General features: G+C 37.9%; 1 protein-coding gene across 2 annotated transcripts in view; it reads left to right on the top strand.

Moving 5' to 3' along the window:
* TBC1D19 (TBC1 domain family member 19) overlaps positions 1–18,396 on the top strand; it is a 209,833-nt gene that overhangs the window by 152,120 nt on the left and 39,317 nt on the right. For both annotated transcript variants that reach the window (XM_082389264.1, XM_082389265.1), the window contains 3 exons: positions 1,317–1,432; positions 6,499–6,569; positions 7,580–17,857. In XM_082389264.1, the coding sequence (XP_082245390.1) occupies positions 1,317–1,432; positions 6,499–6,569; positions 7,580–7,654 (262 nt within the window). In that variant the 3' untranslated portion in view covers positions 7,655–17,857. The remainder of the gene's footprint in view (positions 1–1,316; positions 1,433–6,498; positions 6,570–7,579; positions 17,858–18,396) is intronic.

Here is an 18,396-nt window from a genome sequence, read left to right as displayed (position 1 = left end):
ACTTTTTATTTTTAGCTGCGTTGGATCTTTGTTGCTGTGCACGGGCTTTCTCTAGTTGCGGCGAGCAGGAGCTACTCTTCGCTGCGGTGCGCGGGCTTCTCCTTGTGGTGGCTTCTCTTGTTGCAGAGCACGGGCTCTAGGTGCATGGGCTCAATAGTTGTGGTTTGCGGGCTCTAAAGCACAGGCTCAGTGGTTTGACGCATGGGCTTAGCTGCTCCATGGCATGTGGGATCTTCCCAGACCAGGGATCGAACCTGTGTCCCCTGCATTGGCAGGCAGGTTCTTACCCACTGTGCCACCATGGAAGTCCCCCTATAGCTTAAAAACTAGTTTTCTTTGTCTTTTTTCATCCTTTGTAGCCATTTGAGTGAAATGTAGGAATATAATTTATTGAATTGGAAAAATATGCAGCTATCAAGCTCTTTCAAGTATCTTGAATAAAAATTCAAATGTTTTTGGCTTGCCTGGAACTGTTAAGATCCAATATAAGATCACCTCATTGATAGCTAATTAGTACACACCCTGAAAAACAGAATGTAGAAGTGAGTTTTCTAAAGAATGAACTATAACATAAAGTAGGACCCAGGAATATAATTCTTTCTCTTAATGCTTTTGAGACCACTAATTTGAGAACTCATGGTTTCTCACCATTGCACTTTTTACAGCTTTTAATAGAGTACTTGAGGTTTTTCTTAATTTAGTTTATTGAAGTATAGTTGATTTACAATGTTGTGTTAATCACAGCAGTGTTTCAATTATACGTATATATACATTCTTTTTCATATTCTTTCCATTATGGTTTATCACAGGATATTGAATATAGTTCCCTGTAGGAACAGTAGGACCTACAACAGTAGGACCTTGTTGTTTATCCATTCAATACCATAATAGTTTGCATCTGCTAATCCCAAACTCCCCATCTATCCCTCCCCCCTCCCCCTTGGCAACCACAAGTCTGTTTTCTATGTCTGTGAGCCTGTTTCTGTTTCATAGATAAGTTCATTTGTGTCATATTTTAGATTCCACATATAAGTGATTTCATGTGGTATTTGTCTTTCTCTTTCTGACTTCCTTCACTTAGTATGATAACCTCTAGGTCCATCCATGTTGCTGCAAATGGCATTATTTCATTCTTTTTTATGGCTGAGTAGTATTCCATTGTATATATGTAGAGTGCTTGAGTTTTAAATGCCCATGTGATTTTTCAGACCCACAAAGGAGTTACCTAATAATGGAACTGGTTGAGTTCTTCTGATATTGCTTTTTGACGAGAAAAAATTCCACTGGTAAAAGTTCTTTTTTTTCTTTGCTTACAGACTTCGCATATCATTTAAATGGATGGTTCGAGCTTTCTCTGGATACTTAGCTACAGATCAACTCTTACTTTTGTGGGATAGAATCCTAGGGTACAACTCTCTGGAAATTCTTGCTGGTAAGAGTAAGTGCTTGTTTGTAAAACACATGCTCTTTCTATAGTAAAGCCCCTTTCCTTTCTAACATTCACCATCTGTAATTGGAATTTGAGTCTACAGTTGTCTGTCATTTCTAATTCATGAACATTTAGTAGATTTATCTGCCTTAGAAGACAAGCACTGAGATTCTGCAATCTAAATACGTCTGCATAACTGCCCATCACGTCTATTCCCAGTCTTTTTTCGTCGCTTCTAGGAATGTCCAGCTCCCCTCCCCTGCTTTTAGTCCAGCCAGGGCTTATGGTCTCAGCACCTGTGAGGTTTGCACAGCAGAGTGTAGGTATACTTCTGTTCTCTTCCTGACTCCTCTGACTACCTTAGTGTTCTGTTCTGTGCCCTTTCTCAACTACTACCTAAAATCCAAACTGAGACTGAGCCTCCCTGCATAGTTGAAATCTCAGCTCTTCTGGACTTCAGTTTATACTGAACTCAAAACCTTTTCCTTGTTGCTAACAGTCTCTGACTCCTGCCCTGGTAACTGAGTTTCCCCTTTTACATATTCTCTTAAGCCGAAAAGAAATTCATCTTTTTTTCAGAGAGCCACAAATCCATCTCTTATTTAATAATTAAGTTCTTACAACAGATATACACAGAGGGCAACTGTGTGATAACACATAGGGCACAGATTTCTTATTATATTATTTTGCTCCTCTGTGTGTAAAATAGACTCAATTATTTTTATCATTGAAATTATCAGGGAATTCAAATAAGTATTACAGGGTTTTCACATGGATGGAGAGCAGAGAAGTTGGCAGAGTGCTGGTTCCAACCTTCTCCAGTTTTGTGATATTGAACAAGTTATTTAATCTTTACCCAGTGATAGCATTGTAAAGACACCTCTCTGGGCCATTTGGAAATAATGCTTAATTGATGACCCTTTTCTTGCAGAAGATTCTCTAGGTACCATATTAACATATTTTTGAATGCTGAGAGTTCGAGTAATTAGGTGGAATTTTGAAAAGGAAAATTGAGGTAATAATAAAGTGCCGTGAAGATAAATGTTGCCCCTGGTATAATGAGAGATATCATTTACTGGGGTTTTTAACAACTCCCAGTATCCTTCTATCTCAGTTGTTTTTAAAGCCCATACAAATATGAGTTAGGAAAAAATGGTCTGCCATCACCTCTTTTGGCTGAATGGCAGTGATACATACAATCTAGAGACGGACGGGAATCCTAGAGGTCATCAGGTACAACTTCTTTTAAATATTTCTGACAGGCAGTCCTTATCCTGTGTTTGAACATTCAGTGTTGGATAATCCCTGTCTTACCAAGTAGCCCATTTCATTTCTGGATAATATAACTTTTTTCCTTTTTTTGCCACGTTGCATGGCGTGTGGGATCTTAGTTCCCCCACCACGGATCAAACCTGCACCCCCTGCAGTGGAAGCGCGGAGTCTTAACCAGTAGACCGCCAGGGAAGTCCCTGGATAATATAACTTGTTAAAATGTACTACTGTTAAACCAGGATCATCATCATGTTTTTTCTACTCTCTCACCCCCTCCTTTCCTCAAAGTCTTCTATTTTCCAGGCTAAGTAGTCTTGTTTTTTGCTACCATTTCTCAGGTAACAGGATTTTAGATTTTCTACCAAATAACTCTTCTGGGTAGGGGATAAATTTTGAAGAGTATTGTATGTAGCTTTTTGTATCATTTCAAAAAACATTAGAGCATGTTAAAGAAATGGGCTCAGTATTAGAAAGTACTTTCTAATAATTAGGACTTTCCAAAAGTAGAATGGGCTTTTCAACTGTCATCTAAAGGGTTAAGAGGTTTTCTATCTCGAAAGAAATGTTGAATTGGAAGACCTTCAAAGCGTCTTCCAATTTAAAGTCTCCCATTCTGTGACTTATCACCCCTCAGCAAACTGAAGTGAAAGAGAAATGAATGCTGAATGCTGCATTTGCTCTAAGCCACGTACTCTGCTGTAAGCTTAATACGTTAATTAAAAAGTTATTGATGTATAGGTAGAAATGCAGTTCACACTATTGCATCCATTCACTTTCTCTTGAGTGTTTTTAAAAAATCAACAGAGAAGAAGTGTAGAACATCTAGAAATGGAATTAGACTAATGGGAATTCCTACCATGGAATTCAGATAAAGAGCCATAGGTAGGTAATTGCATGTAGATGGGTATATAAGTTAGTTTTGATTATTTTATACATTTTTTGGTCTGAATATTTTGCGACCACCTTTTTTGCTCAAGTGAGCTTATATAGTCTTTAGAAATATTTTAGTAAATATTACTGGTTTCAATTGTGAACTAATTAGGGCCTTTTGAAGAACGGTTTAAAGCATAGGTGTCTTAATGTTCATGATAGAGTTGCTTAAAATTAATGAAAACAGTTTAAAAGACCAAAAGTAAATATTTGAGTTTCTATATTTCATATGAAGCATGACTTCAGTTGAAAATATCCCAGGACTTCCCTGGTGGCGCAGTGGTTAAGAATCCACCTGCCAATGCAGTGGACACGGGTTCAAGCCCTGGTCCGGGAAGATCCCACATGCCGCGGAGCAACTAAGCCCGTGGGCCACAACTACTGAGTCTGCATTCTAGAGCCCGCGAGCCACAACTACTGAAGCCCGCGTGCCTAGAGCCCATGCTCCGCAACAAGAGAAGCCAACACAATGAGAAGCCTGCGCACTGCAACAAAGAGTAGCCCCAGCTCGCCGCAACTAGAGAAAGCCCACGCTCAGCAATGAAGACCCAACACAGCCAAAGATAAAAAAAAATTTTTTTAATTAAAAAAAAAAAGAAAATATCCCAAAGTATAGACCTTTTCTCCTTGGCAAATAAACCTGCTCTGAGGAAGGACTGGGCAAAGCAATCATGAAGCAGACGGAAAGGAACTTCTGTGATGTGACGCCAAGATAAATAAAGGTTGTGAGCACATAAGCATTTTGGATGCTGAAGTCAATTAGTAACTACTCTTTTATTCCCCCTCTTATCTACCTTTGGAAAAACTGTATATTTCCCACCATGTAAAACTCTTTCCTGCTACAGTGGAAAATTTGACCATCCTGTCAAGCTTTCACCAACTCCATTAAATTATACTCAAAAAAGGAAATAGTGACCACAACCCTTAATGGAGACATTTCCTAAAATGTCTCCATTTTCAAATATGATTCCAGATATTAGAAAACTATAAAGAAGTTGTTGGTCCACAGAAATGGTTTTCTTTGATATTCTTGTAAAAATGGAAGCTGAGGGACTTTAGGTACTTAAGTTTTCTCCATTTCAATTAAAGGGTAAATTCTTTGCCCCAGGTCTCTTATATCCCTTGTTACATATTAAATAATCCCAGCTGATGACTTTTTAGATTTTGTTTTACCACTACCATCTTTTTTCCTCCCAGAATTTTCCTAACTAGTTCTAATGCTTTTTTTGACAAACTGTCCAAAATCTGTTGTCCCCTCGAAAACTGCCTGTGCTTCCCAGTCACCCTGCCTCTATCTGGGGAAATTAAGAGACCTGGCTCCTGACTTCTGCTCCATAGGCATGACCCCTATCAGGTGGTCCAGAGCCCAGGACCACCATGCATCATCCTTCAGGCCACCTCTGGAAAACCATTCTTGTTTTTTTTTTAATTGAAGTATAGTTGATTTACAATGTTGGGTTAATTTCTGCTGTACAACAAAGTGACTCAGTTATACATGTATATACAGTCTTTTTTATATTCTTTTCCATTATGGTTTATCCCAGGGGAAAACCATTCTGAGGGACAGAAGAGAAGGTGATTCTTAGGAAAGCACACAGATTTCTATATCAGGGATGAGTCATTAATGCTTGCCTTCAATCTCAAAAATGTCATCACATAGTGGTTAAATGCTTGAGCTCTAGGGCCAGAGTTGAGTAGTCACTCTGCTATTTTCTACCTGTGTGACTCTGAATATGTCATCCAAACTCACAGTGCCTCAGTTTCTACATTAGTAAAATGGGGCTAACAATAGTACTTAACTCATTTTTGATATGAGAATTAACTGCTATTATCATTATTATTACTTCCATAGTAAAAATGTATTTTAAAAAAGCATTTGCATTATCTATGCAATATACTTAGGAACCAGTCTTCCAAATAATTTTAAAGATTCCTTACCATTCATTTCCTAAACTTTAAGGACTTGTTGGGTAGGGAATGTACTACCACTACTGGTGATGAAAAAAAATGGGGAAAAGTCAAGAGTCACCTCCAGGCAGTCCCATTTCCTTATCAGAGTTGCCTGAACCTATTACATGGTCCTTCCATTGTTCATGATGACTCATCCACTTTCACAAAGTTTTATGGTAGATTATATAATAAGACATAATGCATGTCAGCATTACTCTCTTTTCATATGCAGATGATTAATGGGAACAAAAATCCAAATGTTTTCTACTCAGTATATATTATTGACCTTCAAGATGTTCTATAATGGTTTGGTTTATTTTCTTTTCAAAGTTTCAACTTCTTTTTCTGTGGCCAACATTAATGTAAAAGTCAGGATCAATCCCACAGTAGCCCGCCCCACAGATGTATCCATTTATGACACTCTAAGAAAGTCAGTGCTGAGTATAAAAATATTTTTAAGGAAAGACTTTATTGCCACATTTTTATCAGGATACCTCCTTGGTACATATGAAACATCATCTGATATATTTAAAAATTCAGTCTGCACATAACTTTTCAGAAGCCTCTCCATTGCATCAGTAAGAAACACCTGCATCAAAATACATCTTTATTTTTAAGATAGTCATTAGATCTTCATGCCATTTAAAAATTGTTACAATTAAAGTTATAGGTATGAAACAATTTATAAAATGGCTTTTTTAAAACCACTAAAATTTCCCTTTTTCCCAAAACTGTGCCGTCAAGCCACTGTTCTCCAGAGGAGACAATTTCCATTCATCACAAGGCCTTAACTCAGAATGCAGGATGCAGTTGTGAAGCACTAATTCTGAGCCCTCACAGTGGGTTGTGGGTATAGCAGTAAAATTGTCTGGCTGATGAGTAGACTAGCAGTTGAAATAGTGTGCATTCTTTTCCAGTCCTGGCAGCTGCTGTGTTTGCTTTCCGAGCAGTGAACCTGATGGAGGTGACATCACTGGCTGCAGCTGAAGTAAGGATAAGTTTCACTCAGATGGGATGGAAATAGTTCCTGAGAGATTGCCAGGCTCGGCCACTTTAGTGTCAGATGCATAGGACACACATTACTCGCAGCCTAATTTTTTAAGTTGGGTAAAACCCATAAGTTTTGAGCTAAGTAATATTAAGTATTCAGAATTCCTTAATTACTTGAAAACAATGTTCTTGTGAAGGAGTCATAAACAAGATTATTATGGGAAACCACTATAACCGTTACAGGAAACAAGATACCTAGTAGTTTTAATAGAAACTATTGGGGCTTATGTTGCATTTTCTTATAATTGTTCATATCCATGTGTTATGCTCCTAGAACAAAGACAAACTAGTTGAAAGAATTAAAGAGCATGTGTTTGGATGATATAGTAAAGATATGTGGGCTTTTTGGTTAGTTTTAGTTGTGAGTTAATTATTTAAAACTCGTTTCTTTTCAGTAGTATATCTTACACCTGAAGCATGGTTCAATTAAACAGTGGCTTACAGTAATACTCTGTTATCTCTCATAGAAATGTAAATTTTATCCTTAAAATAGCTGCCTACATTCTTTGTTTAAAGGGAAGAGGATGTTTAAGCATCTTGCAACTGAGTAAACATTAGTTCCATCTTAAAGTGATTTCCTGAAGTCAGTTACTCCTTAGTATAACGGGACTAGGATTCATAATGTACGTTTATTTATAGAAGCAAGTTGAAATGTTAGACCTCTTATAAACTCATGCTACCTTGTATATTTGAAGAAGGCTCAAGGCTAAAGTCCAGATTATTTTCTACTGCACATTTGAGTATTTTGCACGTGTTCTAACATTAAGATGTTCAGAAAAGAGAAAGAAGGTTGTAGCTTCAGTACAGAGATTTGGGACCAGTCTGAAGAACTTAGAGTGTGTTGATATCAGAATTACATTGTAAAGGTGTTTCTGTGTTTATTTCATAGGCTTCACTTTGCTGATCAGAATGCGGATATTAATCATTCCTTTTGTTTTTTTGTTTCAGGCAGTTCTTGCTGACCTTTCTACTTTAAAAGTCATGCCTCTTCTTCAAATTTTTCTGTTTGCTACTGTCACCTGATCTTCTTCAAGGTCACTGACAACACATCTAGTTTTTCATTAGAAAGTAATCATGAACTATGCAAACTCTGCATAAAACCAAAATTAAACTTTGCATATAAGCCAATAAAGATCATGTTCCTCCTCAGTTAAACCTAAGTAGTTTTTCCCTTTTTGAAACAATAACTCTGCACACCACATATTGCATTGCATGCTGCTGATTTTCAAGAGAGAAGCAATAGATATAACTTCTGCTAAATTGAGCATACATAGCATAGATAACCCTGGCTTGTAAAAGGCATGTAACAGTATATGCAATAAGAACTAAAGATACTGTAATAAACTTGAATAGGTAATGTAGCCTCTGGGACAGTTCTCTTATGTCAGTTTGTAAATTTATCTCTAGATAATGAATCATTTTGTCTTATAAATTGCTTTTCACTCAAAGCCAGGGGTGGGGTAGCATGTGGGAAGACTTGAAAAAGATAATGCTTTTAAGTAGGAATTCAAATGTACTTTGGTGTTTTTAACAACTTTTCTCTCATCAGAGATCTTCTAGATCCCTCTCCATTTTATCTCTCCCTCTATTGGGGAAGGTCAAATACAGTTGTCTCCACCTGACAGTGTTTTATTCATCACTTTCTGAAAAAAGAAAACAATAGAATGATCCCTTTAAATTTCTCAACCTTCCATCTCTTAGTTAGAAGACTTGACACTGCTGAGATCTGTTGCCAGATTCCATTACTTTGGAAGTATACAAAGAGGACACCAAAGGACTCAATGAAGGGAGTGAAAAATCAAAACCATATGCACTTTTACTGAAGCTTGGTTTAATGAGATTTACTTCTAGGGCAGAGCAGCTTAGCGAGACCAGAAGTAGGTATTATACATTCATTCTAGAACTGAAGACATTATGCAAGGCATCAATCTTATTTTGGTCCTTATTGTAAGTGGAGGGTCTTATTTAATGTTACTTCTTAGAGACCTAGCATTTCTATAATGCAGAATGATAGAATGTGAAAAAAAATCCAAAAATCATTGTCTCAATTTTATACTCAAATTCAAGATGCTGATCACTTCAATAAAATTCTGAATCAATAGATTGATAGTCTTACTGAATGCTTAGAATTGTATTAAGTTTTATCAAAATCTATTTCCCGAGTCTTTTATTTAGAGAGTATATTTTTAGGAAATGTATGAGGTTTAGCACAAGACTGCAAGTGTGGTGGAATTTTATATAACTACTAGTTATTAATTTGAAAATCTATATAAATGCTTTTATTCATCAGGTACTTGTTGACTTATTGAGGACTAAATAATCATTTATTCAGTGATTGATTCTTAATAAACTCCATGTTATTGCTTTTGAAGGCGATACAATTATAATCATACACTTTGCCATTCTGTGTATACAAATGCACATTCATCACAGGGATAAGCATATACCCATGACTGTTAGGAAGAGAGAGAGTTTTAAATGATTAAGGTCAAATGTGTTCAGATACACCCACCTTTGGCTTTTTTCTTTAGGAGAATATTCATAAGCTTTTTTAAAAGTAGCAATGTAGTAATCTAGTAGGAGAAACATTAAACTGGAGGAGTTCTTGTCCTAGCTTGAAGTCCCCACATAATCTAATCTCTCTTATCTGTAATTTGGGTGGGGTATGCAGAGGAGAGGACAGGCAGCAGGAAAGTTTTGTATTTGCTCTGTTTACCTTACAGGGTTGAGTAAGACCAAATGAGAAAATACATTTGAAAGTGATTTTTTTTTTAACTACAAAGCACCAAGCAAATATAAGAGGTTGTCAGTAATTAATTTTATTTTGTTTTATTTATTTATTTTTTGGCTGCATTGGGTCTTCGTGGCTGAGTGTGGGCTTTCTCTAGTTGTGGTGCGCGGGCTTCTCATTGCGGTGGCTTCTCTTGTTGCGGAGCACGGGCTCTAGGTACGCAGGCTTCAGTAGTTGTGGCTCGCGGGCTGTAGAGCGCAGGCTCAGTAGTTGTGGTGCACAGGCTTAGTTGCTCCGCGGCATGTGGGATCTTCCTGGACCAGGGCTCGAACCCATGTCCCCTGCACTGGCAGGTGTATTCTTAACCAATGCGCCACCAGGGAGGTCCCAGTAATTAATTTTAAATATGACATTTTAAGATCAAGTGGTAGAAGATAATATGTGAAGAATGCCCAACTTCATTAGCATTTGCATGACTTTATTTGATAATTTGAGACTTCATCTATATCTATAAGAAAATGAATGGACCATGGCATAGCAGATCCTTTCATTTGGAATAGGTGGCTCTAGCCAGTCATTCTGAATCTGAATCCCAAAGCCAAACCTGGTAGGCTGCCACACATTTCGCTGCTGTCACAAACCCCTCTCAGCCATATGCTGCTCTTGGCTGCTTGTTAAAATACTGCACTGAGGGCAGTCAGGTTGCCTTGCCCACTCCATCTCTACCCTCCTCACACTACTTCTCTTGGCCTCCTCCCTCCAGCATTCTCCCACGCCATCTCCTACCAACCCCTGGCAGCCCCTCACATAGGCTCTGCCAGTGATCACAATGATCTGGGTGACCAGTGATCATTATTCTACCTGTGGCATTCTTACTGATGGTGAAATAGCCTAATAGACGAATGGCATTTGGCTCTTCTGGATTTCAATTCACTCACTATGTATGTATGTAATATGTATGATCTTATATTGTGGAAGAGTTTATTGAACAATCTTTTAGATCAGAATGTTTTGGTAATGCAGCCTTCTGGCTAATTGAAATTTTCAGTGTATCTTAAACACATAGCACCCCCTTACACTATGCATGTACTCTCTCTGCCTATTTCATAGAGAAAATAGAGACCATTAGGCTTGAACTCTCTCAGGCTTCCACTTCACAACTTAGCTTTATTCCCCTATACTTATCTTCTTCCTTGTCTCAGGAAGTATCTGATCTGTTCTTACAGCTGTCTAAATACAGGTTGTGTCACTTACATTCTTAAAAAATAAACAATACCACATTGCTTAAAGGATAAAGTCCAGGCTCTGTAGCAGAGTGGGGGAAATTCACCACAGCCTGATCTTTCCACTCCTGTTCTCTCACACTGATCTGTGATCCTGTGCTTCATCCTCACCAGATTACGTGCTCATCCTCAACCAGCTATGGCCTTGTACTTTATCTCTGCCAGAAGGACCTCCATTGTTCAAGGCCCCACTAAAAAACTCTCCTCTACTGTAAGATACCCTGGAGCCTATAAATTAGAATTAATGACACCCTTCTCTTTGTTCTCATAAAACTGCTCATTTACTAATATGGTGCTTAGAATATTGAGTGATAGTTTTTTGTATATGTATTGAGTCTCACATCACTTTGTTCTGAAGTCAATTTTCATTGACTAGTCCTAGGAATGGAAGATGAAAGAAGAAATTTGTCCATGTGTGTTTGTACCCCCAGACTTGTTCTAAAAATTGTTGGAATCTGTTCAACAATTATGTTTTTCTTAAAATATAATTCCTCCTAAGTATCTATAGTCTCCCTTCTTCTGCAAAGGCTCTAATTTTTATTTGGAGATCTACCCCTCCTCCATGCACTTCAGATGAGGCTGACTCTCACCTCCAGGACCTCTGGGTCCTGGCCAAGCCATCATTATGTACCATCTCTCTGGCCACAAGGATTGTTTCAGGATCCGTGCAATACCTACGACTGTGCAAAATCAATGAAACTTGATTATGAGGCTTTGGTTTAATCTTTCAAGGAAGCAGGATATGAACAAGAGAGGATATAGGGTCTGGAGCTGCTGCAGCCTAGGAATGCAAAAAGCGAGAAGCTGCTCTGTTGACCTTGTTAATTCCCAGGTCACACTCCATCAGTCTACCCCTGGACTGTTTTGTTACATGAGCCAAAAGATTCTCTTTGCAATAGAAAGGATCCTAACTGAAGTTATAGTTATTTTACCTTTTAGGTGATCCTCTACAACATGGATATCATTCTTTGGTACAGGACCCCTATCTACACACTGGTTAAACTAGCGGAATCTTTTAAAACTTTTTTTCAGTCAGGACACAAGGATGAAATCTGTGTTCCAGATATACTAAGCAACCAGCAGTACCTTAAACATGTGGTATGTCTCTCTCTCCTTTGGCCCGTTGCCCATACAGCACCTTCTGCTTGGAATGCCTTCTCTTCCCTCTCTACCTAACTCTTACTTGTACCTCAAAACCCAACTCAGGTGTTGCATCATCAGGGAAGATCGCTTCTCTTATGAATTCTCCTCATACCCTAAATATACATAAGCAGTATCCTAATGATATGTTAGCTTGTCTTTGTCTTCCACTAGACAGATTCCTTAAGGGCAAAAATGGTTTCTTTTTCAGCTTTATATCTTTAGAACCTGGCATATTTCTTGCCCATAGTGAGCTTTAGTCAATGCTTATTGAATGAACAAATGAAGTCATCTAATTCACTCATTTTACTGATGAGGAAAATTGCTCAGTTCAGAGTAATAACTCACTTGTTCAGTGTCACTCAGCTATTTTATCTACTAAGTTGATTTGTGGAGTTGCCTGTTGAAGTCCAAAAAGGAAGAATATTTTGAGAGAAAAAAATGTACACGCTTCAGCTCACTCAAGTTATTTCACTTAAGTCAACTTTATTAAGATATAATTTATGTACAATAATATATATTCATTTAAATTATACAGTTCTATAAAGTTTGACAAACGTATAAACCCACATCACCACCACCACAGTCAAGGTACGGAGCATTTCCATCACCTGAAACAATTCTCTTTATGCTCCTTCCAGTTTGATCTTCCATATGCACATTCATTCCAAACAACCATTGATCTGCTCTATCCCTAAATATTACATTGGTCTTTTCTGGAGTTTCATGGAAATGGAATCATACAGATGTACTCTTTTGTGTCTGACTTCTTTTGCTCAGCATGATGTTCTGAGATTCATCCATGTTGTGTGATTAGTTTTCCATTCCTTTTTATGACTTAGTAGTATTTCATACAGTTTGTTTATCCATCATTGTTAACGGGCATCCATGTTGTTCTCATGTTTTCGTGTATTATGGATACAGCCACTATAAACATTTGTGTGCAAGCCTTCATGTAGAATATCTTCATTTCTTTAGGGTAAATACCTAGGAGTAGAATTGCTGGGTCATATGTAAGCATAAATTTAACTTTCTAAGAAACCTCCAAACTCTTTTCTGAAGTGGTTCTACCAGTTTACATTCCCACTAGCAATTTGTAAGAGTTCCAGTTGCTCCAGATCCTCACCAACACTTGGTATTATCATGTTAGTCATTCTAATAGGTGGTTTTAAATTTGCATTTCCCTAGTTACTTATGATGTTGAGCATCTTTTTATGCTCATTTGCCATTTATACATATCCTTTTATAAAGTGTCTAAATCTTTTGCCCGTTTTTAATCAGTTACCTGAAGTTGTAAGAATTCTTTATTCTGGTTACACTTCTGGTTTGTATAATTTTCTCTCAGCCTGTGGCTTGTCTTTTAATTTTTAACTATCTTTTAAAGAGCAAAAGTTTTAATTTTGTTGAATCAGTTTATCCATTTTTTTATGGTTCATACTTTTTGTCTCCTATCTAACAAATCTTTGTATAACTCAAGGTTACAAAAATTTTTTCCTATGTTTGTTTCTAGAAATTTTATAGTGTTAGCTCTTACATTTAGGCCTTTGATTCTTTTTTTTTTTTTTAGTTAATTTTTGTGTATGGTACCAATTAAGGGTTGAGGGTCACATTTTGCATATGGATGTACAATTGTTCCAGCACCATTTACTAAAAAGCTATCCTTTTATGTCAGCACCTCTGTATAAATTCAATTGATCATTTATCTATGGGTTTATTTCTGGACTCTTTATTCTGCTCCATGGATTCATGTCTATACTTATTCCAATATCACACTGTCTTGATTTTTGTAGCTTTAGAGTAAATCTTGAAATCAAGTAGTATAAGCACTCTAATTTTGCTCACCTATGTCAAAACTATTTTGGCTGTTTTAAGTTATTTGCATTTCTAAATCTTAGAATCAGCTTTTCCATTTGTACCAAAAAAAAAAAAAAAAAACTGCTACAATTTTTATTTTTATTGAGGTAGCATTAAACCTATAAATAGGTTTGGGAACAGTTGATATCTTAACAATATTGAATCTACCAATCCATGAACATGGACTATCTCTTCATTTTCTTTAGGTTTTGTTTAGTTTCACTCAGCAATATTTTGTGGTTCTCCATGTAGAGTTCTTGCACATATTTTGTTAAAATTATCCCTAATTATTTCACTTTTTATGCTATTGTAAATGGTATTTTTAATTTCAATTTCCAATGGTTTGTTAATATATAGAAATACAGTTGCTTATTTTATATTGACCTTGTACCCTGAGATCTTGCTAAACCTACTACTTCTAGTATCCCTTTTTTGTAGCTGCTCTAGGATTTTCTACATATACAATGTGTCACCTATAAATAAAGACACTTTTACATTTTTTTCAAATCTATATGCCTTTTATTTCTTTTTCTTCCTTTATTCACTGACTGGAACCTGCAGTAGAATATAGAAGTGCTGCAGCTCACCTAATTTTAAATTAAATGTACTCCTTTCTTGAATAAGTGCAACAAATATTTTAAATATATGTCCATTTACTAGTTTGGTCAGTTTAGGGATAACACAGTGGAAGGAAATGAGACAGATTCAGAATGAGGTGGGGAGACATATTGGTACAAAGTGAAGATAACTTTGTTAAGTTTTATTTTGCTGATGATCCAAATCGCTTCTTCAGATCATTTAATTAAACAGTTGGCCTCAGGTATTAATGTCTTTGTTATGTTAATTAGGTGCTTATTTTATATTACTTCAACTATTCTTTACCCTTAAAACTTTTTTCTTAGATATGTGGTATGCATGTATTTATTCAACAAACACTAAATGCTTCCTCTGAACAAGGTACTATTCTGGGTGCTCATGTTTATATGTATTTGTATGTTTGCTTTTTCAGTAATATATGTGGTAAGAGACATTACTTTTTCTGGAACTAGAATACTAACACCTCTTTTTTTGAAGTAATGGTGCTATCCCTTCTATGATAGGAAGAATAATGTTTCCCCAAAGATTTACATGTCCCAATCCCTGAATCCTGTGAATGTGTTACCTTACATGACAAAAAGGCATGTTGTTTGTGTGATTAATATAAGGGATTTGAGATGGGGCTATTATCCTGGATTATCAGGTGGATTCAATGTAATGACAAGGGTCCTTATAAGGAAAAGAGGGAGGCAGGCAGGAGTATCAGAGTCAGAGAAGGGTTTGAAGATGCTATGGTATTGATTTTGAAAATGGAGGAAGGGACCATGAGCCAAGGAATGCAGGAATGCATAAGGCAAGGAAATGGAGTCTCACCTAGGGCTTCTGGGAGGAACTTGGCCCTGTTGACACCTTGATTTTCAGACTGCTGACCTTAGAACTGTAACATAATCAATTTGTGTTATTTTAAGCCACGAAATATATGGTAATTTATTACAGCAACAGCAGGAAACTAACCTACTTCCTCTCAGATAAATTGTGTTTACCATATCGACTGTAACCTATGACAATAAATTCGCATTGCTTCAGTTCTCTTACCTAAAAAATAGGTGATTCTACCTGTCGAGTTCCTCTCATGTGGTTTTTATAATATTCAAATAGGATAAAATTTGTGAAAGTATTTTGAAGACAACCTTCTATTGCTCTGGTGCTGACAGGGAAAAGACCCCAAAAGGCTGGGATTTATAAGGCAAGTGTAACGGAGGAAGAGACGTGTTGGGGGAAATGCATTGCCAAGTCGCAATGTTTCTCTCCATTTGGAGGGAGTTCACTGGTGTAATGCTTCTCACTCTCTCCTCCCATAGAGAGGAGTGAATTATATTATTGTTGAGGTTGGGATCAATGAGTGGGCATGTAAAGAAAGCCAACCCCTTTCTCTCACCTTTCTTTTAGGGTCTAGCCGCCCAGAGCAAACGTATGTTCTGTACTGTTCCTCTATGCCCTAGCTTTAGAAGTCTGGATCCTGTGGTATGGGGAGAAAGTGGGGTAAGGGGGTGGCTGCAGTTGTTCAGGTCATCACTGAGTACATAAGCCCAAGACACACTTTTGAAAAGCCTGTCCTTGCTGCAAAATTAAGTCACATTTCCGGGATTAACTTTATCAGTAGGAAAGAAGATACATCATCTTAATCTGCTTTTATTTACCTAGATTTTCATTTTACCTCTCAAGTACTCAGAACTCAGGCAGGAAGAAGGGTGCTGTTTATTGGACCTCCAAACTTCATTCAGTAGGGCAAAGAGGGCACTTCTCTGGCGGTCCAGTGATTAAGACTCCACCCTCCCAATGCAGGGGGGCACTGGTTTGATCCCTGGTCGGAGAAATAAGATCCTGCATGCCGCAACGCATGGCCAAAAAAAAGAAGGGCAAGGAAGTTAAGGGTTTCAAGGAAAAAACTATAACAATGGGTCATGGAATATAAACTAGAAAAGAAGAAATGAGGGATAAGGAGGGGTTGGTGATTGAGGGCTTTTATTCTCTTATATGAATAAAGAGAAGCGGATGGATTAAAGGTCACAACAAAAAAGTGAAAGCACTTTTGAAGAAAGGGTGCTTTAGCAGGTAGCTTGGAAGAATAATATTTGTAGCCAGGATGAGATATTTGCATTTGAAATTTTGGGGATTGTGCCATTTTTGTTGATGCTGAGATCTAAGGCATGGTGGATAGCTGAGGTAGGGTAGAAGAACACATCATTGAAAATATGAGGAAGTCAAGAAACCAAGAATCTGTAGTATTGGATGAATCAATCATCAGCCTACATGTTGAAATCAGCAAGAAGGATGACAGGGGTAGAGATAAGAAGAAAACTGAATTGCGAGTTAGTTTTACTGAGAATGAGGAAGAAAGACCCAGAGGCTACTAATTAGTGACTGTAACATGGAGGAAGAAGAGTGGTACAATTGGATGCTGTGAGCCTCAAAGGAGCAGAAGGGGTTTGCAAGAGGGAAGGGGGGATAAAACTCCAACTGGCATTGAGGAGTAAGGCTGATGCTGAAGCACTTTGGGTCTGAGAGAAAAGAAAGAATCCATTTGAGAGGGCTGCATAGAAACCATGTCCCCAGGATACAGCCACTGTCAGTTAAGAGGTGAATACAGTCTTCAGAGAAAGGGCTGAAAAATACAAGGGTTCATTGATTTCACATTGGGAATTAGGAATTTTAAGAGACAAAGGGGGAGGAATTTACTAGGGAGAGGAATGAAGGGTGGATGGGAATTAGGTCCGAATAAGGGAAGAAAGTTTAGGTTAGTAATTGATGACTGGGAAGCTTAGAATTCTGATGGAGAGAGGAATAAATGGAATCCTCTCAGAGATGATTGCTGTGCTCCAGACTGTTTTCTGTGGTGGAGCAGCTGCTCCCTCAGGGAGCCTGGGGTTGGTATGGTCTAATTATAGTCAGCTGCTTCTTCAGTCAGCAGGAGTTGTGGTTGTCTCTGTGCCAGTACTGCACTAGTTTGGTGACTTAACTATTTTTTTCCCCATCCAGTGAATTTGGTTCTCCTCTCCCTCTTTGGGCTTTTGCCTATTCATGTTTCAACTTATTCATGGCTTAGGGAGAGATTATTTTAATTACTCAGACAAAAGGATCCTTCCTTTATAAATGGAATCACTGCAAATTTTCATGAAATAGAAAGCAACAAATTATCTCTAGTTACAATTTAATTTGCACCCATTGTACAAGTGATGGATTGACTCATTGAGAGACAATGTGTGTATGTGAGAGAGAGAGAAAAAATGAATGAATGAATGAATGAAAGGATGAGAATGTCAATGTTAAGACTGTATATGAAGAAACTCTCTCACCTTTCAAAGGACTGTGTGCCTTACCTTCAAAGAAGGGCATACTATTTTTTGTGTTGATGGGCTTCCTCCCCTTATTGTAGGAGAAAAGTGGCTGAATAATTAAACATCTCGTGTGTGAGAGCCTAAAGAAAATGGAAAGACCGGAATAAATGTATGGGAAGAAAGATTTAGATCTGCGGACAGGCCTCTAGGACCCCAACTCTGACAGGGCTCTGACATTGCCAGGCTGGTGGCCAAGTTCACAAATGTCGTAAGGGGACACCGTATGAGGGACAAGAACTCCCCTGGACAGAAGGCCAACCCAGGACTTCAGCCCTAGGACAAGGTCAGTGGCCTCACTTTATTTATTTTTGACTGCATTGGGTCTTTGTTGCTGTGCGCGGGCTTTCTCTAGTTGTGACGAGCGGGGGCTACTCTTCGTTGCGGTGGCTTCTCATTGTGGTGGCTTCTCTTGTTGCGGAGCAGAGGCTCTAGGCACGTGGGCTTCAGTAGTTGTGTCACGTGGGCTCAGTAGTTGTGGCTCGCGGGCTCTAGAGCGCAGGCTCAGTAGTTGTGGTGCACGGGCTTAGTTGCTCCATGGCATGTAGGATCTTCCCAGACCAGGGCTCAAACCCATGTCCCCTGCATTGACAGGAGGATTCTTAACCACTGTGCCACCAGGAAGCCCCCCATATTTTTTTATGCTCTGTTAGACATAAACTTTAAGCCCAGCTCCACCATTTGCTAGCTATGTGACCTTGGTGAAATTACCTAAACTTTATAAGCTTTAATTTCTTCATCTATAAAATGCTAATTAGAACCAAATAGGACTGATTACTCTGAAAATTAAATGAGACAATGCATATAAAACATTTCACATGACAC

Source organism: Balaenoptera borealis (assembly GCF_965194805.1).
Source record: "Balaenoptera borealis genome assembly, chromosome: 4".
Classification (NCBI taxonomy): domain Eukaryota; kingdom Metazoa; phylum Chordata; class Mammalia; order Artiodactyla; family Balaenopteridae; genus Balaenoptera; species Balaenoptera borealis.
Note: the sequence above shows the minus strand (reverse complement) of the source record. Positions and strands in the feature narration are given on the sequence as shown.